The sequence below is a fragment of the Hyperolius riggenbachi genome, chromosome 2, assembly GCF_040937935.1.
Source record: "Hyperolius riggenbachi isolate aHypRig1 chromosome 2, aHypRig1.pri, whole genome shotgun sequence".
In the NCBI taxonomy this organism is placed as follows: Eukaryota; Metazoa; Chordata; class Amphibia; order Anura; family Hyperoliidae; genus Hyperolius; species Hyperolius riggenbachi.
The window spans coordinates 572,163,369-572,188,412 of record NC_090647.1 but is presented as its reverse complement, the minus strand read 5'-3'; the positions used below and the strand labels follow the sequence as shown (position 1 = coordinate 572,188,412).

The following is a 25,044-nucleotide window of genomic DNA, read 5'->3' as shown; positions in this document are numbered from 1 at the left end:
TCTTGCGGCAACATTCTGTACTAGCTGCAGGCAGTGTAGGTATTTATTTGGAAGGATTGTTATGTTGCAATGGCGGGTTGGTAACAGTCTTGCGGCAGCATTCTGTACTAGCTGCAGGCTGTAGGTCTTTATTTGGAAGGATTGGTGTTCTGTGGCAATGGCGGGGTTAGTAACAGTCTTGTGGCAGCATTCTGTACTAGCTGCAGGACGGTGTAGGTCTTTATTTGGAAGGATTGGTGTTATGTGACAATGGCAGGGTTGCTATCTGTCTTGCGGCAGCATTCTGTACTAGCTGCAGGCTGTAGGTCTTTATTTGGAAGGATTGGTGTTATGTGGCAATGGCGGGGTTGGTAACAGTCTTGCGGCAGCATTCTGTACTAGCTGCAGGCGGTGTAGGTCTTTATTTGGGAGGGTTGGTGTTATGTGGCAATGGCGGGGTTGGTAACAGTCTTGCGGCGGCATTCTGTACTAGCTGCAGGCAGTGTAGGTCTTTATTTGGAAGGATTGGTGTTATGTGGCAATGGCGGGTTGGTAACAGTCTTGCGGCAGCATTCTGTACTAGCTGCAGGCGGTGTAGGTCTTTATTTGGAAGGATTGGTGTTATGTGGCAATGGTGGTGTTGGCTTGGTAACAGTCTTGCAGCAGCATTCTGTAATAACTGCAGGCAGTACAGGTCTTTATTTGGAAGGATTGGTGTTCTGTAGCAATGGCAGGGTTGGCTTGGTAACAGTCTTGCGGCAGCATTCTGTACTAGCTGCAGGCGGTGTAGGTCTTTATTTGGAAGGATTGGTGTTACGTGGCAATGCCGGGGTTGGTAACAGTCCTGCACCAGCATTCTGTACTAGCTGCAGGCGGTGTAGGTCTTTATTTGGAAGGATTGGTGTTATGTGGCAATGGCGGGATTGGTAACAGTCTTGCGGCAGCATTATGTACTAGCTGCAGGCGATGTAGGTCTTTGTTTGGAAGGATTGGTGTTATGTGGCAATGGCGGGATTGGTAACAGGCTTGCGGCAGCATTCTGTACTAGCTGCAGGCGGTGTAGGTCTTTATTTGGAAGGATTGGTGTTATGGCGCAATGGCGGGGTTGGTAACAGTCTTGCTGCAGCATTCTGTACTAGCTGCAGGCAGTGTAGGTCTTTATTTGGAAGGATTGGTGTTATGTGGCAATGGTGGGGTTGGTAGCAGTCTTGTGGCAGCATTCTGTACTAGCTGCAGGCGGTGTAGGTCTTTATTTGGAAGGATTGGTGTTATGTGGCAATGGCGGGTTGGTAACAGTCTTGTGGCAGCATTCTGTACTAGCTGCAGGCAGTGCAGGTCTTTATTTGGAAGGATTGGTGTTATGTGGCAATGGTGGATTGGTAACAGTCTTGCGGTAGCATTCTGTACTAGCTGCAGGCAGTGTAGGTCTTTATTTGGAAGGATTGGTGTTATGTGGCAATGGCGGAGTTGGTAACAGTCTTGCGGCAGCATTCTGTACTAGCTGCAGGCGGTGTAGGTCTCTATTTGGAAGGATTGGTGTTCTGTGGCAATGGCAGGGTTAGTAACAGTCTTGGGGCAGCATTCTATACTAGCTGCAGGCGGTGTAGGTCTTTATTTGGAAGGATTGGTGTTATGTGGCAATGGCAGGGTTGGCTTGGTAACAGTCTTGCGGCAGCATTCTGTACTAGCTGCAGGCGGTGTAGGTCTTTATTTGGAAGGATTGGTGTTACGTGGCAATGCCGGGGTTGGTAACAGTCCTGCACCAGCATTCTGTACTAGCTGCAGGCGGTGTAGGTCTTTGTTTGGAAGGATTGGTGTTATGTGGCAATGGCGGGATTGGTAACAGTCTTGAGGCAGCATTCTGTACTAGCTGCAGGCGATGTAGGTCTTTGTTTGGAAGGATTGGTGTTATGTGGCAATGGCGGGATTGGTAACAGGCTTGCGGCAGCATTCTGTACTAGCTGCAGGCGGTGTAGGTCTTTATTTGGAAGGATTGGTGTTATGGCGCAATGGCGGGGTTGGTAACAGTCTTGTGGCAGCATTCTGTACCAGCTGCAGGCGGTGTATTGGAAGGATTGGTGTTATGTGGCAATGGCGGGTTGGTAACAGTCTTGTGGCAGCATTCTGTACTAGCTGCAGGCAGTGCAGGTCTTTATTTGGAAGGATTGGTGTTATGTGGCAATGGCGGGTTGGTAACAGTCTTGTGGCAGCATTCTGTACTAGCTACAGGCGGTGTAGGTCTTTATTTGGAAGGATTGGTGTTATGTGGCAATGGCGGGGTCGGTAACAGTCTTGCGGCAGCATTCTGTACTAGCTGCAGGCGGTGTAGGTCTCTATTTGGAAGGATTGGTGTTCTGTGGCAATGGCAGGGTTACTAACAGTCTTGGGGCAGCATTCTATACTAGCTGCAGGCGGTGTAGGTCTTTATTTGGAAGGATTGGTGTTATGTGGCAATGGCAGGGTTGGTAACAGGCTTGCGGCAGCATTCCGTACTAGCTGCAGGTGGTGTAGGTCTTTATTTGGAAGGATTGGTGTTATGGCGCAATGGCGGGGTTGGTAACAGTCTTGCGGCAGCATTCTGTACTAGCTGCAGGCGGTGTAGGTCTTTATTTGGAAGGATTGGTGTTCTGCGGCATTGGTGGGTTTGGCAACAGTCTTGCGGCAGCATTCTGTACTAGCTGCAGGTGGTGTAGGTCTTTATTTGGAAGGATTGGTGTTGTGGCAATGGCGGGTTGGTAACAGGCTTGCGGCAGCATTCTGTATTAGCTGCAGGTGGGGTAGGTCTTTATTTGGAAGGATTGGTGTTATGTGGCAATGGCGGGTTGGCAACAGTCTTGCGGCAGCATTCTGTACTAGCTGCAGGCGGTGTAGGTCTTTATTTGGAAGGATTGGTGTTATATGGCAATGGTGGGGTTGGTAACAGGCTTGCGGCAGCATTCTGTATTAGCTGCAGGTGGGGTAGGTCTTTATTTGGAAGGATTGGTGTTATGTGGCAATGGCGGGTTGGTAACAGTCTTGTGGCAGCATTCTGTACTAGCTACAGGCGGTGTAGGTCTTTATTTGGAAGGATTGGTGTTATGTGGCAATGGTGGGGTTGGTAACAGGCTTGCGGCAGCATTCTGTACTAGCTGCAGGTGGGGTAGGTCTTTATTTGGAAGGATTGGTGTTATGTGGCAATGCCGGGGTTGGCTTGGTAACAGTCTTGCGGCAGCATTCTGTACTAGCTGCAGGTGGTGCAGGTCTTTATTTGGAAGGATTGGTGTTATGTGGCAATGGCGGGTTGGTAACAGTCTTGTGGCAGCATTCTGTACTAGCTGCAGGCGGTATAGGTGTTTATTTGAAAGGATTGGTGTTATATGGCAATGGTGGGGTTGGTAACAGGCTTGCGGCAGCATTCTGTACTAACTGCAGGTGGTGTAGGTCTTTATTTGGAAGGATTGGTGTTATGTGGCAATGCCGGGTTGGTAACAGTCTTGTGGCAGCATTCTATACTAGCTGCAGGCGGTGTATGTCTTTATTTGGAAGGATAGGTGTTATGTGGCAATGGTGGGTTTGTAACAGTCTTGTGGCAGCATTCTGTACTAGCTGCAGGCGGTGTAGGTCTTTATTTGGAAGGATTGGTGTTATGTGGCAATGGTGGGGTTGGTAACAGTCTTGTGGCAGCATTCTGTACTAGCTGCAAGCGGTGTAGGTCTTTATTTGGAAGGATTGGTGTTATGTGGCAATGGCGGGTTGGTAACAGTCTTGTGGCACCATTCTGTACTAGCTGCAGGCAGTGTAGGTCTTTATTTGGAAGGATTGGTGTTATGTAACGATTGTGGAACTTTCTCCGTGATCAGCGCACAACGCGTGCGCTGATACGGCGGAAATCCTCCACAAGCGTATAATTGCAGGCACCCAGCAAAAGGTGCTACGCACCCGTAGAGGGAAATTCCTGTCGGCAGATGGCGCTGGGGAGTGTAGAGGAACCAATCCTCTGTACCTCCACAAATGCCAGACAGGAATTGTACGAAGCGCAGAACGCAATCGCAAGAGAAGCGATTGCGAATGAGAACGAGCAAAGGGACAGGTTTGTATGTGTGTGCGCCAATCTAGTCGCCACCCCGCGACCGCGCACACACAACAGCAGATACGAAACAGAAACACAACCGCAAGAACGGCGATTGCCAGAAGTGACACAAGGCAGATCAGAACAGAATACGAGGATAGCAAAGGCACAGCAAATCATACAATGAGAAAGACAAGGAAAACAACAAACGCTAGCTGAACGCGTACCCCGTACTCATTCGCAACAGTGCACGCGTTCGTGCGCGGTCCCCACGTGATAAGCACAACAGGGACAAGCACGCCTAACTAACCAACGACAAACAAACGTAAAACAGAGGACGCGAGCGCTTGCTCAACGGTTACCTCACCGAGCCTCCAGCAAGCGCTCGTAGCAGACAAGACAGACACACGAAAACAGGAACAAGCGAGAGACGAGATCCAAAGCACTAGCGAAAAGAGACTAGTGCGATCCAGAGAGGCAGAACAGAAGGATCCACAGCACTAGCGCGAAGCGAGTGCGATCCAGGGACAGAGTAACAGAACAGAAGGATCCACAGCACTAGCGCAGGATGCTAGTGCGATCCAGAGAGGCAGAACAGAAGGATCCACAGCACTAGCGAACGGCGAGTGCGATCCAGGTAGACAGAACAGAAGGATCCACAGCACTAGCGCAAAGAGACTAGTGCAATCCAGAGAGGCAGAACAGAAGGATCCACAGCACTAGCGAACGGCGAGTGCGATCCAGGAAGACAAAACAGATGAGATAGCTGGTAGCAACCGCTGCACCAGCTATGCTCCAAGAACAGAGATCAGAACGATTTCCTATCGACCACCGTTGGGACAGGACAATCGCAACAGACAAACAAAACAGATAAACAATCCTAACTGCACTAGGGAACCTGCCTAGTGCAGTCCCAGGAATTACTCTAAGCTGATCTTCAAACAAAGAGCATGGCTGACACTCTCCAGAGTGTTTCACAGGAAGACTCCTTATCAACAGCCAAGCATTGTGGGAAACACATAGTACTTATAGTACACGCCTCCAATGAATGTGGCCAGGCAATTTGCATGACAACGTATGCAAATCCCTCAGCAAGCACAAGCTGCAAAACTGACAGAAGCTCTTCTTTCCAGAGTCCTGCAGCATGCAAACCTAAACAATGGTCAAAAAGCTGCTTGCCTACACAGGCAGCTGAGCAAATCATCACATGTTATGTGGCAATGGCGGGGTTGGTAACAGTCTTGTGGCAGCATTCTGTACTAGCTGCAGGCGGTGTAGGTCTTTATTTGGAAGGATTGGTGTTATGTGGCAATGGTGGGGTTGGTAACAGTCTTGTGGCAGCATTCTGTACTAGCTGCAGGCAGTGTAGGTCTATATTTGGAAGGATTGGTGTTATGTGGCAATGGTGGGGTTGGTAACAGTCTTGTGGCAGCATTCTGTACTAGCTGCAGGCGGTGTAGGTCTTTATTTGGAAGGATTGGTGTTATGTGGCAATGGCGGGTTGGTAACAGTCTTGTGGCAGCATTCTGTACTAGCTGCAGACGGTGTAGGTCTTTATTTGGAAGGATTGGTGTTATGTGGCAATGGTGGGGTTGGTAACAGTCTTGTGGCAGCATTCTGTACTAGCTGCAGGCAGTGTAGGTCTATATTTGGAAGGATTGGTGTTATGTGGCAATGGTGGGGTTGGTAACAGTCTTGTGGCAGCATTCTGTACTAGCTGCAGGCGGTGGAGGTCTTTATTTGGAAGGATTGGTGTTATGTGGCAATGGCGGGTTGGTAACAGTCTTGTGGCAGCATTCTGTACTAGCTGCAGGCGGTGTAGGTCTTTATTTGGAAGGATTGGTGTTATGTGGCAATGGTGGGGTTGGTAACAGTCTTGTGGCAGCATTCTGTACTAGCTGCAGGCAGTGTAGGTCTATATTTGGAAGGATTGGTGTTCTGTGGCAATGGCAGGGTTAGTAACAGTCTTGGGGCAGCATTCTATACTAGCTGCAGGCGGTGTAGGTCTTTATTTGGAAGGATTGGTGTTATGTGGCAATGGCAGGGTTGGTAACAGGCTTGCGGCAGCATTCCGTACTAGCTGCAGGTGGTGTAGGTCTTTATTTGGAAGGATTGGTGTTATGGCGCAATGGCGGGGTTGGTAACAGTCTTGCGGCAGCATTCTGTACTAGCTGCAGGCGGTGTAGGTCTTTATTTGGAAGGATTGGTGTTCTGCGGCATTGGTGGGTTTGGCAACAGTCTTGTGGCAGCATTCTGTACTAGCTGCAGGCGGTGTAGGTCTTTATTTGGAAGGATTGGTGTTATATGGCAATGGTGGGGTTGGTAACAGGCTTGCGGCAGCATTCTGTATTAGCTGCAGGTGGGGTAGGTCTTTATTTGGAAGGATTGGTGTTATGTGGCAATGGCGGGTTGGTAACAGTCTTGTGGCAGCATTCTGTACTAGCTACAGGCGGTGTAGGTCTTTATTTGGAAGGATTGGTGTTATGTGGCAATGGTGGGGTTGGTAACAGGCTTGCGGCAGCATTCTGTACTAGCTGCAGGTGGGGTAGGTCTTTATTTGGAAGGATTGGTGTTATGTGGCAATGCCGGGGTTGGCTTGGTAACAGTCTTGCGGCAGCATTCTGTACTAGCTGCAGGTGGTGCAGGTCTTTATTTGGAAGGATTGGTGTTATGTGGCAATGGCGGGTTGGTAACAGTCTTGTGGCAGCATTCTGTACTAGCTGCAGGCGGTATAGGTGTTTATTTGAAAGGATTGGTGTTATATGGCAATGGTGGGGTTGGTAACAGGCTTGCGGCAGCATTCTGTACTAACTGCAGGTGGTGTAGGTCTTTATTTGGAAGGATTGGTGTTATGTGGCAATGCCGGGTTGGTAACAGTCTTGTGGCAGCATTCTATACTAGCTGCAGGCGGTGTATGTCTTTATTTGGAAGGATAGGTGTTATGTGGCAATGGTGGGTTTGTAACAGTCTTGTGGCAGCATTCTATACTAGCTGCAGGCGGTGTAGGTCTTTATTTGGAAGTATTGGTGTTATGTGGCAATGGTGGGGTTGGTAACTGTCTTGCGGCGGCATTCTGTACTAGCTGCAGGCAGTGTAGGTCTTTATTTGGAAGGATTGGTGTTATGTGGCAATGGCAGGGTTGGTAACAGTCTTGTGGCAGCATTCTGTACTAGCTGCAGGCGGTGTAGGTCTTTATTTGGAAGGATTGGTGTTATGTGGCAATGGTGGGGTTGGTAACAGTCTTGTGGCAGCATTCTGTACTAGCTGCAAGCGGTGTAGGTCTTTATTTGGAAGGAGTGGTGTTATGTGGCAATGGCGGGTTGGTAACAGTCTTGTGGCAGCATTCTGTACTAGCTGCAAGCGGTGTAGGTCTTTATTTGGAAGGATTGGTGTTATGTAACGATTGTGTAACTTTCTCCGTGATCAGCGCACAACGCGTGCGCTGATACGGCGGAAATCCTCCACAAGCGTACATTTGCAGGAACCCAGCAAAAGGTGCTACGCACCCGTAGAGGGAAATTCCTGTCGGCAGATGGCGCTGGGGAGTGTAGAGGAACCAATCCTCTGTACCTCCACAAATGCCAGACAGGAATTGTACGAAGCGCAGAACGCAATCGCAAGAGAAGCGATTTCGAATGAGAACGAGCAAAGGGACAGGTTTGTATGTGTGTGCGCCAATCTAGTCGCCACCCCGCGACCGCGCACACACAACAGCAGATACGAAACAGAAACACAACCGCAAGAACGGCGATTGCCAGAAGTGACACAAGGCAGATCAGAACAGAATACGAGGATAGCAAAGGCACAGCAAATCATACAATGAGAAAGACAAGGAAAACAACAAACGCTAGCTGAACGCGTACCCCGTACTCATTCGCAACAGTGCACGCGTTCGTGCGCGGTCCCCACGTGATAAGCACAACAGGGACAAGCACGCCTAACTAACCAACGACAAACAAACGTAAAACAGAGGACGCGAGCGCTTGCTCAACGGTTACCTCACCGAGCCTCCAGCAAGCGCTCGTAGCAGACAAGACAGACACACGAAAACAGGAACAAGCGAGAGACAGGATCCACAGCACTAGCGAAAGTGGCTAGCGTGATCCAGGAAGACAGAACAGAAGGATCCACAGTACTAGCGCAGGATGCTAGTGCGATCCAGGTACAGAGTAGCAGAACAGAAGGATCCACAGCACTAGCGCGAAGCGAGTGCGATCCAGGAACAGAGTAACAGAACAGAAGGATCCACAGCACTAGCGCAGGATGCTAGTGCGATCCAGAGAGGCAGAACAGAAGGATCCACAGCACTAGCGAACGGCGAGTGCGATCCAGGTAGACAGAACAGAAGGATCCACAGCACTAGCGCAAAGAGACTAGTGCAATCCAGAGAGGCAGAACAGAAGGATCCACAGCACTAGCGAACGGCGAGTGCGATCCAGGAAGACAAAACAGATGAGATAGCTGGTAGCAACCGCTGCACCAGCTATGCTCCAAGAACAGAGATCAGAACGATTTCCTATCGACCACCGTTGGGACAGGACAATCGCAACAGACAAACAAAACAGATAAACAATCCTAACTGCACTAGGGAACCTGCCTAGTGCAGTCCCAGGAATTACTCTAAGCTGATCTTCAAACAAAGAGCATGGCTGACACTCTCCAGAGTGTTTCACAGGAAGACTCCTTATGAACAGCCAAGCATTGTGGGAAACACATAGTACTTATAGTACACGCCTCCAATGAATGTGGCCAGGCAATTTGCATGACAACGTATGCAAATTCCTCAGCAAGCACAAGCTGCAAAACTGACAGAAGCTCTTCTTTCCAGAGTCCTGCAGCATGCAAACCTAAACAATGGTCAAAAAGCTGCTTGCCTACACAGGCAGCTGAGCAAATCATCACATGTTATGTGGCAATGGCGGGGTTGGTAACAGTCTTGTGGCAGCATTCTGTACTAGCTGCAGGCGGTGTAGGTCTTTATTTGGAAGGATTGGTGTTATGTGGCAATGGTGGGGTTGGTAACAGTCTGGCAGCAGCATTCTGTACTAGCTGCAGGCGGTGTAGGTCTTTATTTGGAAGGATTGGTGTTATGTGGCAATGGCGGGGTTGGTAACAGTCTTGTGGCAGCATTCTGTACTAGCTGCAGGCGGTGTAGGTCTTTATTTGGAAGGATTGGTGTTATGTGGCAATGGTGGGGTTGGTAACAGTCTTGTGGCAGCATTCTGTACTAGCTGCAGGCAGTGTAGGTCTATATTTGGAAGGATTGGTGTTATGTGGCAATGGTGGGGTTGGTAACAGTCTTGTGGCAGCATTCTGTACTAGCTGCAGGCGGTGGAGGTCTTTATTTGGAAGGATTGGTGTTATGTGGCAATGGCGGGTTGGTAACAGTCTTGTGGCAGCATTCTGTACTTGCTGCAGGCGGTGTAGGTCTTTATTTGGAAGGATTGGTGTTATGTGGCAATGGCGGGGTTGGTAACAGTCTTGTGGCAGCATTCTGTACTAGCTGCAGGCAGTGTAGGTCTTTATTTGGAAGGATTGGTGTTATGTGGCAATGGCGGGTTGGTAACAGTCTTGTGGCAGCATTCTGTACTAGCTGCAGGCGGTGTAGGTCTTTATTTGCAAGGATTGGTGTTATGTGGCAATGGTGGGGTTGGTAACAGTCTTGTGGCAGCATTCTGTACTAGCTGCAGGCGGTGTAGGTCTTTATTTGGAAGGATTGGTGTTATGTGGCAATGGCGGGTTGGTAACAGTCTTGTGGCAGCATTCTGTACTAGCTGCAGGCGGTGTAGGTCTTTATTTGCAAGGATTGGTGTTATGTGGCAATGGTGGGGTTGGTAACAGTCTTGTGGCAGCATTCTGTACTAGCTGCAGGCAGTGTAGGTCTATATTTGGAAGGATTGGTGTTATGTGGCAATGGTGGGGTTGGTAACAGTCTTGTGGCAGCATTCTGTACTAGCTGCAGGCGGTGCAGGTATTTAGTTGGAAGGATTGGTGTTATGTGGCAATGGCGGGGTTGGTAACAGTCTGGCGGCGGCATTCTGTACTAGCTGCAGGCGGGGTAGGTCTTTATTTGCAAGGCCTGCATAGAGGGCATTGCAATAGTCCAGCCGTCATGAAGGGTTGAAAAATCCTCTGAAGGAATGAGGTGCTTAATCCTTGCAATACTCCTTAGGAGAAAAAAGGAATGTTTCACCACAGCTGAAATTTGGTTCCTGAAGATGAATTTTCCATCAATCAGTACAGCCAAGCTGTACACAGTGTTGGAGCTAGTGAGGTCCCTACCCCCAGTGGTGCTGGCTGTGTCTGGGGCTGCTTTGCTGTTGAGCGCTGGTCTCCGATGACAAGAACCTCAGTTTGTCAGCATTTAGTTGAAGCCAGTTTACATTCATCCACTCCTGAAGCTCCGCTAAGCATGTGTTTATTTTTGGGATGGGGTGTGTCATGTCGGGGTTGAATGGCATACAGCTGGGTGTCATCAGCATAGCAGTGGTATGTCAGGCCGTGCTTTTGGATTAGCATGCAGTGATGCTCACCGGATGAAATCCGAATAGGTGTTGTTCGGTTTTTATCCAGATAATTGGGGTCAGAAAGGGGCGGATCTCTGATACCCAGGTAGCAGGTCTGAGAAGTATGGCAGGAGATAAGGGCATGGATGAGCAGCTTGGTAGTGTACGCGGTCAGGAAGGGGCGAATCTCTGATACCCAGGCAGCAGGTCTGAGAGGGAGGGCAGGAGATGAGGGCGTGGATGAGCAGCTTGGTAGGGTCCGCGGTCAGGAAGGGGCGGATCTCTGATACCCAGGCAGCGGGCCTTAGAAGTATGGCAGGAGATAAGGGCATGGATGAGCAGCTTGGTAGTGTACGCGGTCAGGAAGGGGCGAATCTCTGATACCCAGGCAGCAGGTCTGAGAGGGAGGGCAGGAGATGAGGGCGTGGATGAGCAGCTTGGTAGGGTCCGCGGTCAGAAAGGGGCGGATCTCTGATACCCAGGTAGCGGGCCTAAGAGGTAGGGCAGGAGATGAGGGCGTGGATGAGCAGCTTGGTAGAGTCTGCGGTCAGGAAGGGGCGGATCTCTAATGCCCAGGCAGCAGGTCTGAAAGGGAGGGCAGGAGATGAGGGCGTGGATGAGCAGCTTGGTAGAGTCTGCGGTCAGAAAGGGGCGGATCTCTGATACCCAGGTAGTGGGCCTGAGAGGTAGGGCAGGAGATGAGGGCGTGGATGAGCAGCTTGGTAGAGTCTGCGGTCACGAAGAGGTGGATTTCTGACGCCTAGGCATCAGGTCTGAGAGGGAGGGCAGGAGACCGGCAGCAGGTCTGAGAGGGAGGGCAGGAGATGAGGGCGTGGGTGAGCAGCTTGGTAGGGTCCGCGGTCAGGAAGGGGCGGATCTCTGATACCCAGGTAGCGGGCCTAAGAGGTAGGATAGGAGATGAGGGCGTGGGTGAGCAGCTTGGTAGTGTACGCGGTCAGGAAGGGGCGGATCTCTGATACCCAGGCAGCAGGTCTGAGAGGGAGGGCAGGAGATGAGGGCGTGGATGAGCAGCTTGGTAGGGTCCGCAGTCAGGAAGGGGCGGATCTGTGATACCCAGGCAGCGGGCCTGAGAAGTATGGCTGGAGATAAGGGCATGGATGAGCAGCTTGGTAGTGTCCGCGGTCAGGAGGGGGTGGATCTCTGACGCCCAGGTAGCAGGCCTGAGAGGTAGGGCAGGAGATGAGGGCGTGGATGAGCAGCTTGGTAGTGTACGCAGTCAGGAAGGGGCGGATCTCTAATTCCCAGGCAGCAGGCCTGAGAGGTAGGGCAGGAGATGAGGGCGTGGATGAGCAGCTTGGTAGAGTCCGCGGTCAGGAAGGGGTGGATCTCTGACGCCCAGGCAGCTGGTCTGAGAGGGAGGGCAGGAGATGAGGGCGTGGATGAGCAGCTTGGTAGAGTCTGCGGTCAGGAAGGGGCGGATCTCTGATACCCAGGTAGCGGGCCTAAGAGGGAGGGCAGGAGATGAGGGCGTGGATGAGCAGCTTGGTAGAGTCTGCGGTCAGGAAGGGGCGGATCTCTGATGCCCAGGCAGCAGGCCTGAGAGGTAGGGCAGGAGATGAGGGCGTGGATGAGCAGCTTGGTATGGTCCGCGGTCAGGAAGGGGTGGATCTCTGATGCCCAGGCAGCAGGTCTGAGAGGGAGGGCAGGAGATGAGGGCGTGGATGAGCAGCTTGGTAGAGTCTGTGGTAAGGAAGGGGCGGATCTCTGATGCCCAGGCAGCAGGTCTGAGAGGGAGGGCAGGAGATGAGGGCGTGGATGAGCAGCTTGGTAGGGTCCGCGGTCAGGAAGGGGCGGATCTCTGATACCCAGGCAGCGGGCCTTAGAAGTATGGCAGGAGATAAGGGCATGGATGAGCAGCTTGGTAGAGTCTGCGGTCAGGAAGGGGCGGATCTCTGATACCCAGGTAGCGGGCCTAAGAGGGAGGGCAGGAGATGAGGGCGTGGATGAGCAGCTTGGTAGAGTCTGCGGTCAGGAAGGGGCGGATCTCTGATGCCCAGGCAGCAGGCCTGAGAGGTAGGGCAGGAGATGAGGGCGTGGATGAGCAGCTTGGTAGGGTCCGCGGTCAGGAAGGGGTGGATCTCTGATGCCCAGGCAGCAGGTCTGAGAGGGAGGGCAGGAGATGAGGGCGTGGATGAGCAGCTTGGTAGAGTCTGTGGTAAGGAAGGGGCGGATCTCTGATGCCCAGGCAGCAGGTCTGAGAGGGAGGGCAGGAGATGAGGGCGTGGATGAGCAGCTTGGTAGGGTCCGCGGTCAGGAAGGGGCGGATCTCTGATACCCAGGCAGCGGGCCTTAGAAGTATGGCAGGAGATAAGGGCATGGATAAGCAGCTTGGTAGTGTACGCGGTCAGGAAGGGGCGAATCTCTGATACCCAGGCAGCAGGTCTGAGAGGGAGGGCAGGAGATGAGGGCGTGGATGAGCAGCTTGGTAGGGTCCGCGGTCAGAAAGGGGCGGATCTCTGATACCCAGGTAGCGGGCCTAAGAGGTAGGGCAGGAGATGAGGGCGTGGATGAGCAGCTTGGTAGAGTCTGCGGTCAGGAAGGGGCGGATCTCTAATGCCCAGGCAGCAGGTCTGAAAGGGAGGGCAGGAGATGAGGGCGTGGATGAGCAGCTTGGTAGAGTCTGCGGTCAGAAAGGGGCGGATCTCTGATACCCAGGTAGTGGGCAGGAGATGAGGGCGTGGATAAGCAGCTTGGTAGAGTCTGCGGTCAGGAAGAGGCGGATTTCTGACGCCTAGGCATCAGGTCTGAGAGGGAGGGCAGGAGCCAGGCAGCAGGTCTGAGAGGGAGGGCAGGAGATGAGGGCGTGGGTGAGCAGCTTGGTAGGGTCCGCGGTCAGGAAGGGGCGAATCTCTGATACCCAGGTAGCGGGCCTAAGAGGTAGGACAGGAGATGAGGGCGTGGGTGAGCAGCTTGGTAGTGTACGCGGTCAGGAAGGGGCGGATCTCTGATACCCAGGCAGCAGGTCTGAGAGGGAGGGCAGGAGATGAGGGCGTGGATGAGCAGCTTGGTAGGGTCTGCGGTCAGGAAGGGGCGGATCTCTGATGCCCAGGCAGCAGGTCTGAGAGGGAGGGCAGGAGATGAGGGCGTGGATGAGCAGCTTGGTAGGGTCCGCGGTCAGGAAGGGGCGGATCTCTGATACCCAGGCAGCGGGCCTTAGAAGTATGGCTGGAGATAAGGGCATGGATGAGCAGCTTGGTAGTGTCCGCGGTCAGGAGGGGGTGGATCTCTGATTCCCAGGCAACAGGCCTGAGAGGTAGGGCAGGAGATGAGGGCGTGGATGAGCAGCTTGGTAGTGTACGCGGTCAGGAAGGGGCGGATCTCTGATTCCCAGGCAACAGGCCTGAGAGGTAGGGCAGGAGATGAGGGCGTGGATGAGCAGCTTGGTAGAGTCCGCGGTCAGGAAGGGGTGGATCTCTGACGCCCAGGCAGCTGGTCTGAGAGGGAGGGCAGGAGATGAGGGCGTGGATGAGCAGCTTGGTAGAGTCTTCGGTCAGGAAGGGGCGGATCTCTGATACCCAGGTAGCGGGCCTAAGAGGGAGGGCAGGAGATGAGGGTGTGGATGAGCAGCTTGGTAGAGTCTGCGGTCAGGAAGGGGCGGATCTCTGATGCCCAGGCAGCAGGCCTGAGAGGTAGGGCAGGAGATGAGGGCGTGGATGAGCAGCTTGATAGAGTCTGTGGTCAGGAAGGGGCGGATCTCTGATGCCCAGGCAGCAGGCCTGAGAGGTAGGGCAGGAGATGAGGGCATGGATGAGCAGCTTAATAGAGTCTGCGGTCAGGAAGGGGCGGATCTCTGATGCCCAGGCAGCAGGTCTGAGAGGGAGGGCAGGAGATGAGGGCGTGGATGAGAAGCTTGGTAGTGTACGCGGTCAGGAAGGGGCGGATCTCTGATACCCAGGTAGCGGGCCTGAGAGGTAGGGCAGGAGATGAGGGCGTGGATGAGCAGCTTGGTAGCGTACGCGGTCAGGAAGGGACGAATCTCTGATACCCAGGCAGCAGGTCTGAGAGGGAGGGCAGGAGATGAGGGCGTGGATGAGCAGTTTGGTAGGGTCCGCGGTCAGAAAGGGGCGGATCTCTGATACCCAGGTAGCGGGCCTAAGAGGTAGGGCAGGAGATGAGGGCGTGGATAAGCAGCTTGGTAGAGTCTGCGGTCAGAAAGGGGCGGATCTCTGATACCCAGGTAGCGGGCCTGAGAGGTAGGGCAGGAGATGAGGGCGTGGATGAGCAGCTTGGTAGAGTCTGCGGTCAGGAAGAGGCGGATTTCTGACGCCTAGGCAGCAGGTCTGAGAGGGAGGGCAGGAGACAGGCAGCAGGTCTGAGAGGGAGGGCAGGAGATGAGGGCGTGGTTGAGCAGCTTGGTAGAGTCCGCGGTCAGGAAGGGGCGGATCTCTGATACCCAGGTAGCGGGCCTAAGAGGTAGGGCAGGAGATGAGGGTGTGGATGGGAAACTTGGTAGAGTCTGCGGTCAGGAAGGGGCGGATCTCTGATGCCCAGGCAGCAGGTCTGAGAGGGAGGGCAGGAGATGAGGGCGTGGATGAGCAGCTTGGTAGGGTCCGCGGTCAGGAAGGGGCGGATCTCTGATACCCAGGCAGCGGGCCTTAGAAGTATGGCTGGAGATAAGTGCATGGATGAGCAGCTTGGTAGTGTCCGCGGTCAGGAGGGGGTGGTTCTCTGACGCCCAGGTAGCAGACCTGAAAGGTAGGGCAGGAGATGAGGGCGTGGATGAGCAGCTTGGTACTGTACACGGTCAGGAAGGGGCGGATCTCTGATGCCCAGGCAGCTGGTCTGAGAGGGAGGGCAGGAGATGAGGGCGTGGATGAGCAGCTTGGTAGAGTCTGCGGTCAGGAAGGGGCGGATCTCTGATACCCAGGTAGCGGGCCTAAGAGGGAGGGCAGGAGATGAGGGCGTGGATGAGCAGCTTGGTAGAGTCTGCGGTCAGGAATGGGTGGATCTCTGATGCCCAGGCACCAGGCCTGAGAGGTAGGGCAGGAGATGAGGGCGTGGATGAGCAGCTTGGTAGTGTACGCGGTCAGGAAGGGGCGAATCTCTGATACCCAGGCAGCAGGTCTGAGAGGGAGGGCAGGAGATGAGGGCGTGGATGAGCAGCTTGGTAGTGTACGCGGTCAGGAAGGGGCGGATCTCTGATGCCCAGGCAGCGGGCCTGAGAGGTAGGGCAGGAGATGAGGGCGTGGATGAGCAGCTTGGTAGTGTAAGCGGTCAGGAAGGGGCGAATCTCTGATACCCAGGCAGCAGGTCTGAGAGGGAGGGCAGGAGATGAGGGCGTGGATGAGCAGCTTGGTAGGGTAGGTGGTCAGGAAGGGGCGGATCTCTGATACCCAGGTAGCGGGCCTAAGAGGTAGGGCAGGAGATGAGGGCGTGGATGAGCAGCTTGGTAGAGTCTGCGGTCAGGAAGGGGCGGATCTCTGATGCCCAGGCAGCAGGTCTGAAAGGGAGGGCAGGAGATGAGGGCGTGGATGAGCAGCTTGGTAGAGTCTGCGGTCAGAAAGGGGCGGATCTCTGATACCCATGTAGCGGGCCTGAGAGGTAGGGCAGGAGATGAGGGCGTGGATGAGCAGCTTGGTAGTGTACGCGGTCAGGAAGGGGCGGATCTCTGATGCCCAGGCAGCAGGCCTGAGAGGTAGGGCAGGAGATGAGGGCGTGGATGAGCAGCTTGGTAGAGTCCGCGGTCAGGAAGGGGTGGATCTCTGACGCCCAGGCAGCTGGTCTGAGAGGGAGGGCAGGAGATGAGGGCGTGGATGAGCAGCTTGGTAGAGTCTGCGGTCAGGAAGGGGCGGATCTCTGATACCCAGGTAGCGGGCCTGAGAGGTAGGGCAGTAGATGAGGGCGTGGATGAGCAGCTTGGTAGAGTCTGCGGTCAGGAAGGGGCGGATCTCTGATTCCCAGGCAGCAGGTCTGAGAGGGAGGGCAGGCGATGAGGTGTGGATGAGCAGCTTGATAGAGTCTGCGATCAGGAAGGGGCGGATCTCTGATTCCCAGGCAGCGGGCCTTAGAAGTATGGCAGGAGATAGGGGCATGGATGAGCAGCTTGGTAGAGTCCGCGGTCAGGAGGGGGTGGATCTCTGACGCCCAGGTAGCAGGCCTGAGAGGTAGGGCAGGAGATGAGGGCATGGATGAGCAGCTTGGCAGTGTCCGCGATCAGGAAGGGGCGGATTTCTGACGCCCAGGCAGCAGGTCTGAGAGGGAGGGCAGGAGGCAGGCAGCTGGTCTGAGAGGGAGGGCAGGAGATAAGGGCATGGATGAGCAGCTTGGTAGAGTCCGCGGTCAGGAGGGGGTGGATCTCTGACACCCAGGCAGCAGGCCTGAGAGGTAGGGCAGGAGATGAGGGCGTGGATGAGCAGCTTGGTAGTGTACGCGGTCAGGAAGGGACGAATCTCTGATACCCAGGCAGCAGGTCTGAGAGGGAGGGCAGGAGATGAGGGCGTGGATGAGCAGCTTGGTAGGGTCCGCGGTCAGAAAGGGGCGGATCTCTGATACCCAGGTAGCGGGCCTAAGAGGTAGGGCAGGAGATGAGGGCGTGGATAAGCAGCTTGGTAGAGTCTGCGGTCAGAAAGGGGCGGATCTCTGATACCCAGGTAGCGGGCCTGAGAGGTAGGGCAGGAGATGAGGGCGTGGATGAGCAGCTTGGTAGAGTCTGCGGTCAGGAAGAGGCGGATTTCTGACGCCTAGGCAGCAGGTCTGAGAGGGAGGGCAGGAGACAGGCAGCAGGTCTGAGAGGGAGGGCAGGAGATGAGGGCGTGGATGAGCAGCTTGGTAGGGTCCTCGGTCAGGAAGGGGCGGATCTCTGATAACCAGGTAGCTGGCCTAAGAGGTAGGGCAGGAGATGAGGGTGTGGATGGGAAACTTGGTAGAGTCTGCGGTCAGGAAGGGGCGGATCTCTGATGCCCAGGCAGCAGGTCTGAGAGGGAGGGCAGGAGATGAGGGCGTGGATGAGCAGCTTGGTAGGGTCCGCGGTCAGGAAGGGGCGGATCTCTGATACCCAGGCAGCGGGCCTTAGAAGTATGGCTGGAGATAAGTGCATGGATGAGCAGCTTGGTAGTGTCCGCGGTCAGGAGGGGGTGGTTCTCTGACGCCCAGGTAGCAGACCTGAAAGGTAGGGCAGGAGATGAGGGCGTGGATGAGCAGCCTGGTACTGTACACGGTCAGGAAGGGGCGGATCTCTGATGCCCAGGCAGCTGGTCTGAGAGGGAGGGCAGGAGATGAGGGCGTGGATGAGCAGCTTGGTAGAGTCTGCGGTCAGGAAGGGGCGGATCTCTGATACCCAGGTAGCGGGCCTAAGAGGGAGGGCAGGAGATGAGGGCGTGGATGAGCAGCTTGGTAGAGTCTGCGGTCAGGAAGGGGTGGATCTCTGATGCCCAGGCACCAGGCCTGAGAGGTAGGGCAGGAGATGAGGGCGTGGATGAGCAGCTTGGTAGTGTACGCGGTCAGGAAGGGGCGAATCTCTGATACCCAGGCAGCAGGTCTGAGAGGGAGGGCAGGAGATGAGGGCGTGGATGAGCAGCTTGGTAGTGTACGCGGTCAGGAAGGGGCGGATCTCTGATGCCCAGGCAGCGGGCCTGAGAGGTAGGGCAGGAGATGAGGGCGTGGATGAGCAGCTTGGTAGTGTAAGCGGTCAAGAAGGGGCGAATCTCTGATACCCAGGCAGCAGGTCTGAGAGGGAGGGCAGGAGATGAGGGCGTGGATGAGCAGCTTGGTAGGGTCGGCGGTCAGGAAGGGGCGGATCTCTGATACCCAGGTAGCGGGCCTAAGAGGTAGGGCAGGAGATGAGGGCGTGGATGAGCAGCTTGGTAGAGTCTGCGGTCAGGAAGGGGCGGATCTCTGATGCCCAGGCAGCAGGTCTGAAAGGGAGGGCAGGAGATGAGGGCGTGGATGAGCAGCTTGGTAGAGTCTGCGGTCAGAAAGGGGCGGATCTCTGATACCCATGTAGCGGGCCTGAGAGGTAGGGCAGGAGATGAGGGCGTGGATGAGCAGCTTGGTAGTGTGCGCGGTCAGGAAGGGGCGGATCTCTGACGCCCAGGCAGCTGGTCTGAGAGGGAGAGCAGGAGATGAGGGCGTGGATGAGCAGCTTGGTAGAGTCTGCGGTCAGGAAGGGGCGGATCTCTGATACCCAGGTAGCGGGCCTGAGAGGTAGGGCAGTAGATGAGGGCGTGGATGAGCAGCTTGGTAGAGTCTGCGGTCAGGAAGGGGCGGATCTCTGATACCCAGGTAGCGGGCCTGAGAGGTAGGGCAGTAGATGAGGGCGTGGATGAGCAGCTTGGTAGAGTCTGCGGTCAGGAAGGGGTGGATCTCTGATTCCCAGGCAGCAGGTCTGAGAGGGAGGGCAGGCGATGAGGTGTGGATGAGCAGCTTGATAGTCTGCGATCAGGAAGGGGCGGATCTCTGATTCCCAGGCAGCGGGCCTTAGAAGTATGGCAGGAGATAAGGGCATGGATGAGCAGCTTGGTAGAGTCCGCGGTCAGGAGGGGGTGGATTTCTGACGCCCAGGTAGCAGGCCTGAGAGGTAGGGCAGGAGATGAGGGCATGGATGAGCAGCTTGGCAGTGTCCGCGATCAGGAAGGGGCGGATTTCTGACGCCCAGGCAGCAGGTCTGAGAGGGAGGGCAGGAGGCAGGCAGCTGGTCTGAGAGGGAGGGCAGGAGATAAGGGCGTGGATGAGAAGCTTGGTAATGTACGCGGTCAGGAAGGGGTGGATCTCTGATGCCCAGACAGCGGGCCTGAGAGGTAGGGCAGGAGATGAGGGCATGGGTGAGCAGCTTGGTAGTGTACGCGGTCAGGAATGGGCGGATCTCTGATGCCCAGGCAGCAGGCCTGAGAGGTAGGGCAGGAGATGAGGGCGTGGATGAGCAGCTTGGTAGAGTCTGCGGTCAGGAAGGGGGAGATCTCTGACGCCCAGGCAGCAGGCCTGAGAGGTAGGGCAGGAGATGAGGGCGTGGATGAGCAGCTTGGTAGTGTACGCGGTCAGGAAGGGGCGGATCTCTGATGCCCGGGCAGCAGGCCTGAGAAGTAGGGCAGGAGATGAGGGCGTGGATGAGCACCTTGGTAGTGTAAGCGGTCAGGAAGGGGCGGATCTCTGATGCCCTGGCAGCAGGCCTGAGAGGTAGGGCATGAGATGAGGGCGTGGATGAGCAGCTTGGTAGTGTCCGCGGTCAGGAAGGGGCGGATCTCTGACGCCCAGGCAGCGGGCCTGAGAGGTAGGGCAGGAGAGGAGGGCATGGGTGAGCAGCTTGGTAGAGTCCGTGGTCAGGAAGGGGCGGATCTCTGACGCCCAGGCAGCGGGCCTTAGAAGTATGCCAGGAGATAAGGGCATGGATGAGCAGCTTGGTAGAGTCCGCGGTCAGGAGGGGGTGGATCTCTGACACCGAGGCAGCAGGCCTGAGAGGTAGGGCAGGAGATGAGGGCGTGGATGAGCAGCTTGGTAGGGTCCGCGGTCAGGAAGGGGTGGATCTCTGACACCCAGGCAGCAGGCCTGAGAGGTAGGGCAGGAGATGAGGGCGTGGATGAGCAGCTTGATAGTGTTCGCGATCGGGAAGGGGCGGATCTCTGACGCCCAGGCAGTGGGCCTGAGAGGTAGGGCAGGAGATGAGGGCATGAGTGAGCAGCTTGGTAGAGTCCGCGGTCAGGAAGGGGCGGATCTCTGACGCCCAGGCAGTGGGCCTGAGAATTAGGGCAGGAGATGAGGGCATGGATGAGCAGCTTGATAGTGTTCGCGATCGGGAAGGGGCGGATCTCTGACGCCCAGGCAGCGGGCCTGAGAGGGAGGGCAGAAGATGAGGGCATGGGTGAGCAGCTTGGTAGTGTACGCGGTCAGGAAGGGGCGGATCTCTGACGCCCAGGCAGCGGGCCTGAGAGGTAGGGCAGGAGATGAGGGCATGGATGAGCAGCTTGGTAGTGTACGCGGTCAGGAAGGGGCGGATCTCTGACGCCCAGGCAGCGGGCCTGAGAGGTAGGGCAGGAGATGAGGGCATGGATGAGCAGCTTGGTAGTGTACGCGGTCAGGAAGGGGCGGATCTATGACGCGCAGGCAGCAGGCCTGAGAGGGAGGGCAGATGATCATGCTGTTGATCGTGCTGTGAATATACCCAAGAGGGGTGGGAAAATCAGGAGCTCATTTGTATCCAAGTTAAGCTTCAGTAACCTTTCTGACATCCAGGAGGAGATGGGCAAGAGGCAGGAGGAGACCTTATCCATGGTGGAGGGGGAGAGATCAGGGTGTGGAGATAGATCTGGGTATCATCGACATATAGGTGGTATTTTAAGCTCAGGGACGAGATGACTTTGCCGATGGAGGAGGTGTAGAATGGAGGAAACCCACACAGACACAGGGAGAACATACAAACTCTATTTTGAACATAGTTGTGAGATTTCTGTTAGAAGAAATTCCTCTCGTTAAGGCCGCCTAGCTTAGAAAGCACAAAGGAATGAACACATTGCACGCAGATCAGCTGGTGTACACCGGAAGACAAGGTATCACAATAACCTGCACACACCACACACAGATCAGCTGGTGTACACCGGAAGACAAGGTAACACAATAACCTGCACACATCACACACAGATCAGCTGGTGTACACCGGAAGACAAGGTAACACAATAACCTGCACACACCACACACAGATCAGCTGGTGTACACCGGAAGACAAGGTAACACAATAACCTGCACACATCACACACAGATCAGCTGGTGTACACCGGAAGACAAGGTAACACAATAACCTGCACACACCACACACAGATCAGCTGGTGTACACCGGAAGACAAGGTAACACAATAACCTGCACACATCACACACAGATCAGTTGATGTACACCGGAAGACAAGGTAACACAATAACTTGCACAGAAGCCTTTCTACAAGTCAGTTGTGGGAAGAACAAAGCAAAGTGTTGTAAAGAATCTACCCCAAGTGTTGGTAAAGCTCTGACTGTGTTTTTCTCTTTGCAGCTCTGGCCGGCCCAGGGGTGAAGCCCACCTACCCGCAGCTGGAGCTGAGAATGGTGCAGAGCAAGAAGGACATTGAGAACCCCGAGGTGGTAGTAACGGGCACTGCACTATAGAGGGCACTGTGGTGATAACCTTGGGACCAAACTAGAGACTTCACACCAAACCAACTGAGTGACCCTAAGATCCACAACAGACTCCGCCTCCTCTATCAGAGATGGACCCCTCCCACAGCAGGAACTGACATTTGGGGTCCCTTTCTTTATGAGGGGGGGGGCTGTGCCACTTGTGTGCCAAACACTCACCAGCAGAATTCACAGTATGGGCCAGGGCTTACTATATCACAGCAGACTTGTGTGCCTCTGGCTGGGGAATGGTCAGGGGGTAATCCAGTTGTTTTTTGCACCTAGTGGGTGATGATCAGGGTGTTATTCAGGTCTAGAGCGCCCCTGGCTGGGGGTGTTCTGGGTTCAACCTGGGGAGTGTTCATCCTTGACTGGGGGGTGTTCAGGGTATAAATTTGTAGGATGTAAGCTGGGTATAGTTTGCCTTTGGTGGGGGTGTTTATGGTTTAACCCAGGTGTACAGCATCTTTGTGGGGATGTTTAGGGTGTGAGCTGGGTGTAGTGCACTTCTGGGGGAGGTGTAACCTGAGTGTAGAGCCCCGCCCATGAGAATCTTAGGTTACAACCCTCTAGGAGTTCACTACCTCCACAGTAAGCAATTGGTATGTGATCTTAACAGCACACAAATTAATAATTAGATGTGATTCCTGGACTCCGGAGGCCTCTGTGGCCGGGGCTGTCATGAGGCCGGGCTCCTTGTGGCCCCTGTGGTGTCGCCATGTCTGTTCTGTCTGGTCCTCTGTCTGTCTTGTGCTCCAGTGTTGGATGTGACCTCAAGTTCCATAAACTCCATCCCGACGGCCGAGTCCATCAGTTCTGCACCCCACCATCACCCACAGTGTTATTCAGGGAGGAGCTCATAACTCCAGCTGGAAGCCCACCCCGGTATCTTCTGCACTATACTCCGTGTCCAGAGAGATCCAGATCCCTCCGGTGTCTCCTCTCCATCCGTTCATCAATCATCATAGCCTCAGTTACCATGATGTGCACAGTTAATTCCCCTACCCCATACCGCCCATCTCCATAATACAGTATACCAGGTGTGGTGACCCCTCCCCTTACCCCATACCACCCATCCCATCTCCATAATACAGTATACCAGGTGTGGTGACCCCTCCCCTTAACACATACTGCCCATCCCATCTCCTTCATACAGTATACCAGGTGTGGTGACCCCTCCCCCACCTCATACTGCCCTTGGGGAGGCCTGTCCTCTGATGTTGGGGGCCCTGTCCCTATCCCATCTTTTATCAGCAGGCCAGCCACCATGTTTGTCATGTCACATGTGTTGTCTGTCCCTCCCCACCGCCTTAGGTGTCTGCTCCTCCCCACCGCCTTAGATGTCTGCTCCTCCCCCACCACCTGACGTGTTTGTCCCTCCCCAACCACCTGAGGTTTCTGCCCCTCCCCAACCACCTGAGGTGTCTGCCCCTCCCCTACCGCCTGACGTGTCTGCCCCTCCCCCACCACCTGACGTGTCTGCTCAATGTGCCTTGACCCTTGTCCCCGGGTGTAGTCTGTGAAATGATCTGTGTTGTTTGGACTTTGCCTCAGAGTATTTCCTGTTTTTCTGAATGTCTGAGTGTCCTGCGCTGTGTCCGGCCGCAGCCGATGGACAGACCGCATTGTGTGGCGTAAAGGGACTGGCTGTCGCCTCGTGTCACTCTCTTCCATTTTCTACATATCACCTCAGCGACACGATGGCCACGCCTCCTCTCCATCTTCTACATATCATCTCAGCGACATGATGGCCACGCCTCCTCTGCGGCAAACACAAAGCACTGTATGTCTGTATAGATTGAGAGATATAATTGTAAATGAAACTAACGATTAAAGAGAAACCAATATATCAATAAAGATGATTATATACAAAAGAGTTGTTAAAGGGTGTCCTGAATGTCTTATTAACTGTCCAGCGCTGCGTAATATGTTGGCGATACATAAATCCAGTGAATAATAACCCGGAACATTTACACGCGTCAGAATTCCAACACAAATGAGTTCAGTAAAGATGCAGCCAGCAGAGAGTATAGAGCTCATTTCTGATGTATATAGCTCCGACACCTTCTGTTGCGCTGTATATATTGAAGAGACGAGTGATGCAAGTAAACTAAGGTAATAATGATAGACCGTCGTCGTATTTCACACTGGAGGTATCGGCATGGGCTGGTCATAGGAAAGGAGCACACGGTCACGTAGAATACACTAGGGAAGGGAGAGGGTACAAGATACAGGATCATGTGATTTGGGCTGGTTAGGTAGGTCCAGTAATACAAGTACGAGGCTGTCATAGGAAAGGAGCACACGATCATGTAGAATACACTAGGGAAGGGAGAGGGTACAAGATACATGATCATGTGATTTGGGCTGGTTAGGTAGGCCCAGTAATACAAGTACGAGGCTGTCATAGGAAAGGAGCACACGATCATGTAGAATACACTAGGGAAGGGAGAGGGTACAAGATACATGATCGTGTGATTTGGGCTGGTTAAGTAGGCCCAGTAATACAAGTACAAGGCTGTCATAGGAAAGGAGCACACGATCATGTAGAATACACTAGGGAAGGGAGAGGGTACAAGATACATGATCATGTGATTTGGGCTGGTTAGGTAGGTCCAGTAATACAAGTATGAGGCTGTCATAGGAAAGGAGCACACGATCATGTAGAATACACTAGGGAAGGGAGAGGGTACAAGATACATGATCATGTGATTTGGGCTGGTTAGGTAGGTCCAGTAATACAAGTACGAGGCTGTCATAGGAAAGGAACACATGATCATGTAGAATACACTAGGGAAGGGAGAGGGTACAAGATACAGGATCATGTGATTTGGGCTGGTTAGGTAGGTCCAGTAATACAAGTATGAGGCTGTCATAGGAAAGGAGCACACGATCATGTAGAATACACTAGGGAAGGGAGAGGGTACAAGATACATGATCATGTGATTTGGGCTGGTTAGGTAGGTCCAGTAATACAAGTACGAGGCTGTCATAGGAAAGGAACACATGATCATGTAGAATACACTAGGGAAGGGAGAGGGTACAAGATACAGGATCATGTGATTTGGGCTGGTTAGGTAGGTCCAGTAATACAAGTATGAGGCTGTCATAGGAAAGGAGCACACGATCATGTAGAATACACTAGGGAAGGGAGAGGGTACAAGATACATGATCATGTGATTTGGGCTGGTTAGGTAGGTCCAGTAATACAAGTACGAGGCTGTCATAGGAAAGGAACACATGATCATGTAGAATACACTAGGGAAGGGAGAGGGTACAAGATACAGGATCATGTGATTTGGGCTGGTTAGGTAGGTCCAGTAATACAAGTATGAGGCTGTCATAGGAAAGGAGCACACGATCATGTAGAATACACTAGGGAAGGGAGAGGGTACAAGATACATGGTCATGTGA

General features: G+C 54.0%; 1 protein-coding gene across 1 annotated transcript in view; it reads left to right on the top strand.

Annotated features, from left to right (window-relative positions):
* PDXK (pyridoxal kinase) overlaps nucleotides 1-23,504 on the top strand; it is a 115,870-nt gene extending 92,366 nt beyond the window's left edge. Inside the window, exon 11 of the mRNA XM_068271038.1 lies at nucleotides 21,509-23,504. Within this exon, the coding sequence (XP_068127139.1) occupies nucleotides 21,509-21,621 (113 nt within the window). The 3' untranslated portion in view covers nucleotides 21,622-23,504. The remainder of the gene's footprint in view (nucleotides 1-21,508) is intronic.
* Nucleotides 23,505-25,044: the final 1,540 nt, after the last annotated feature.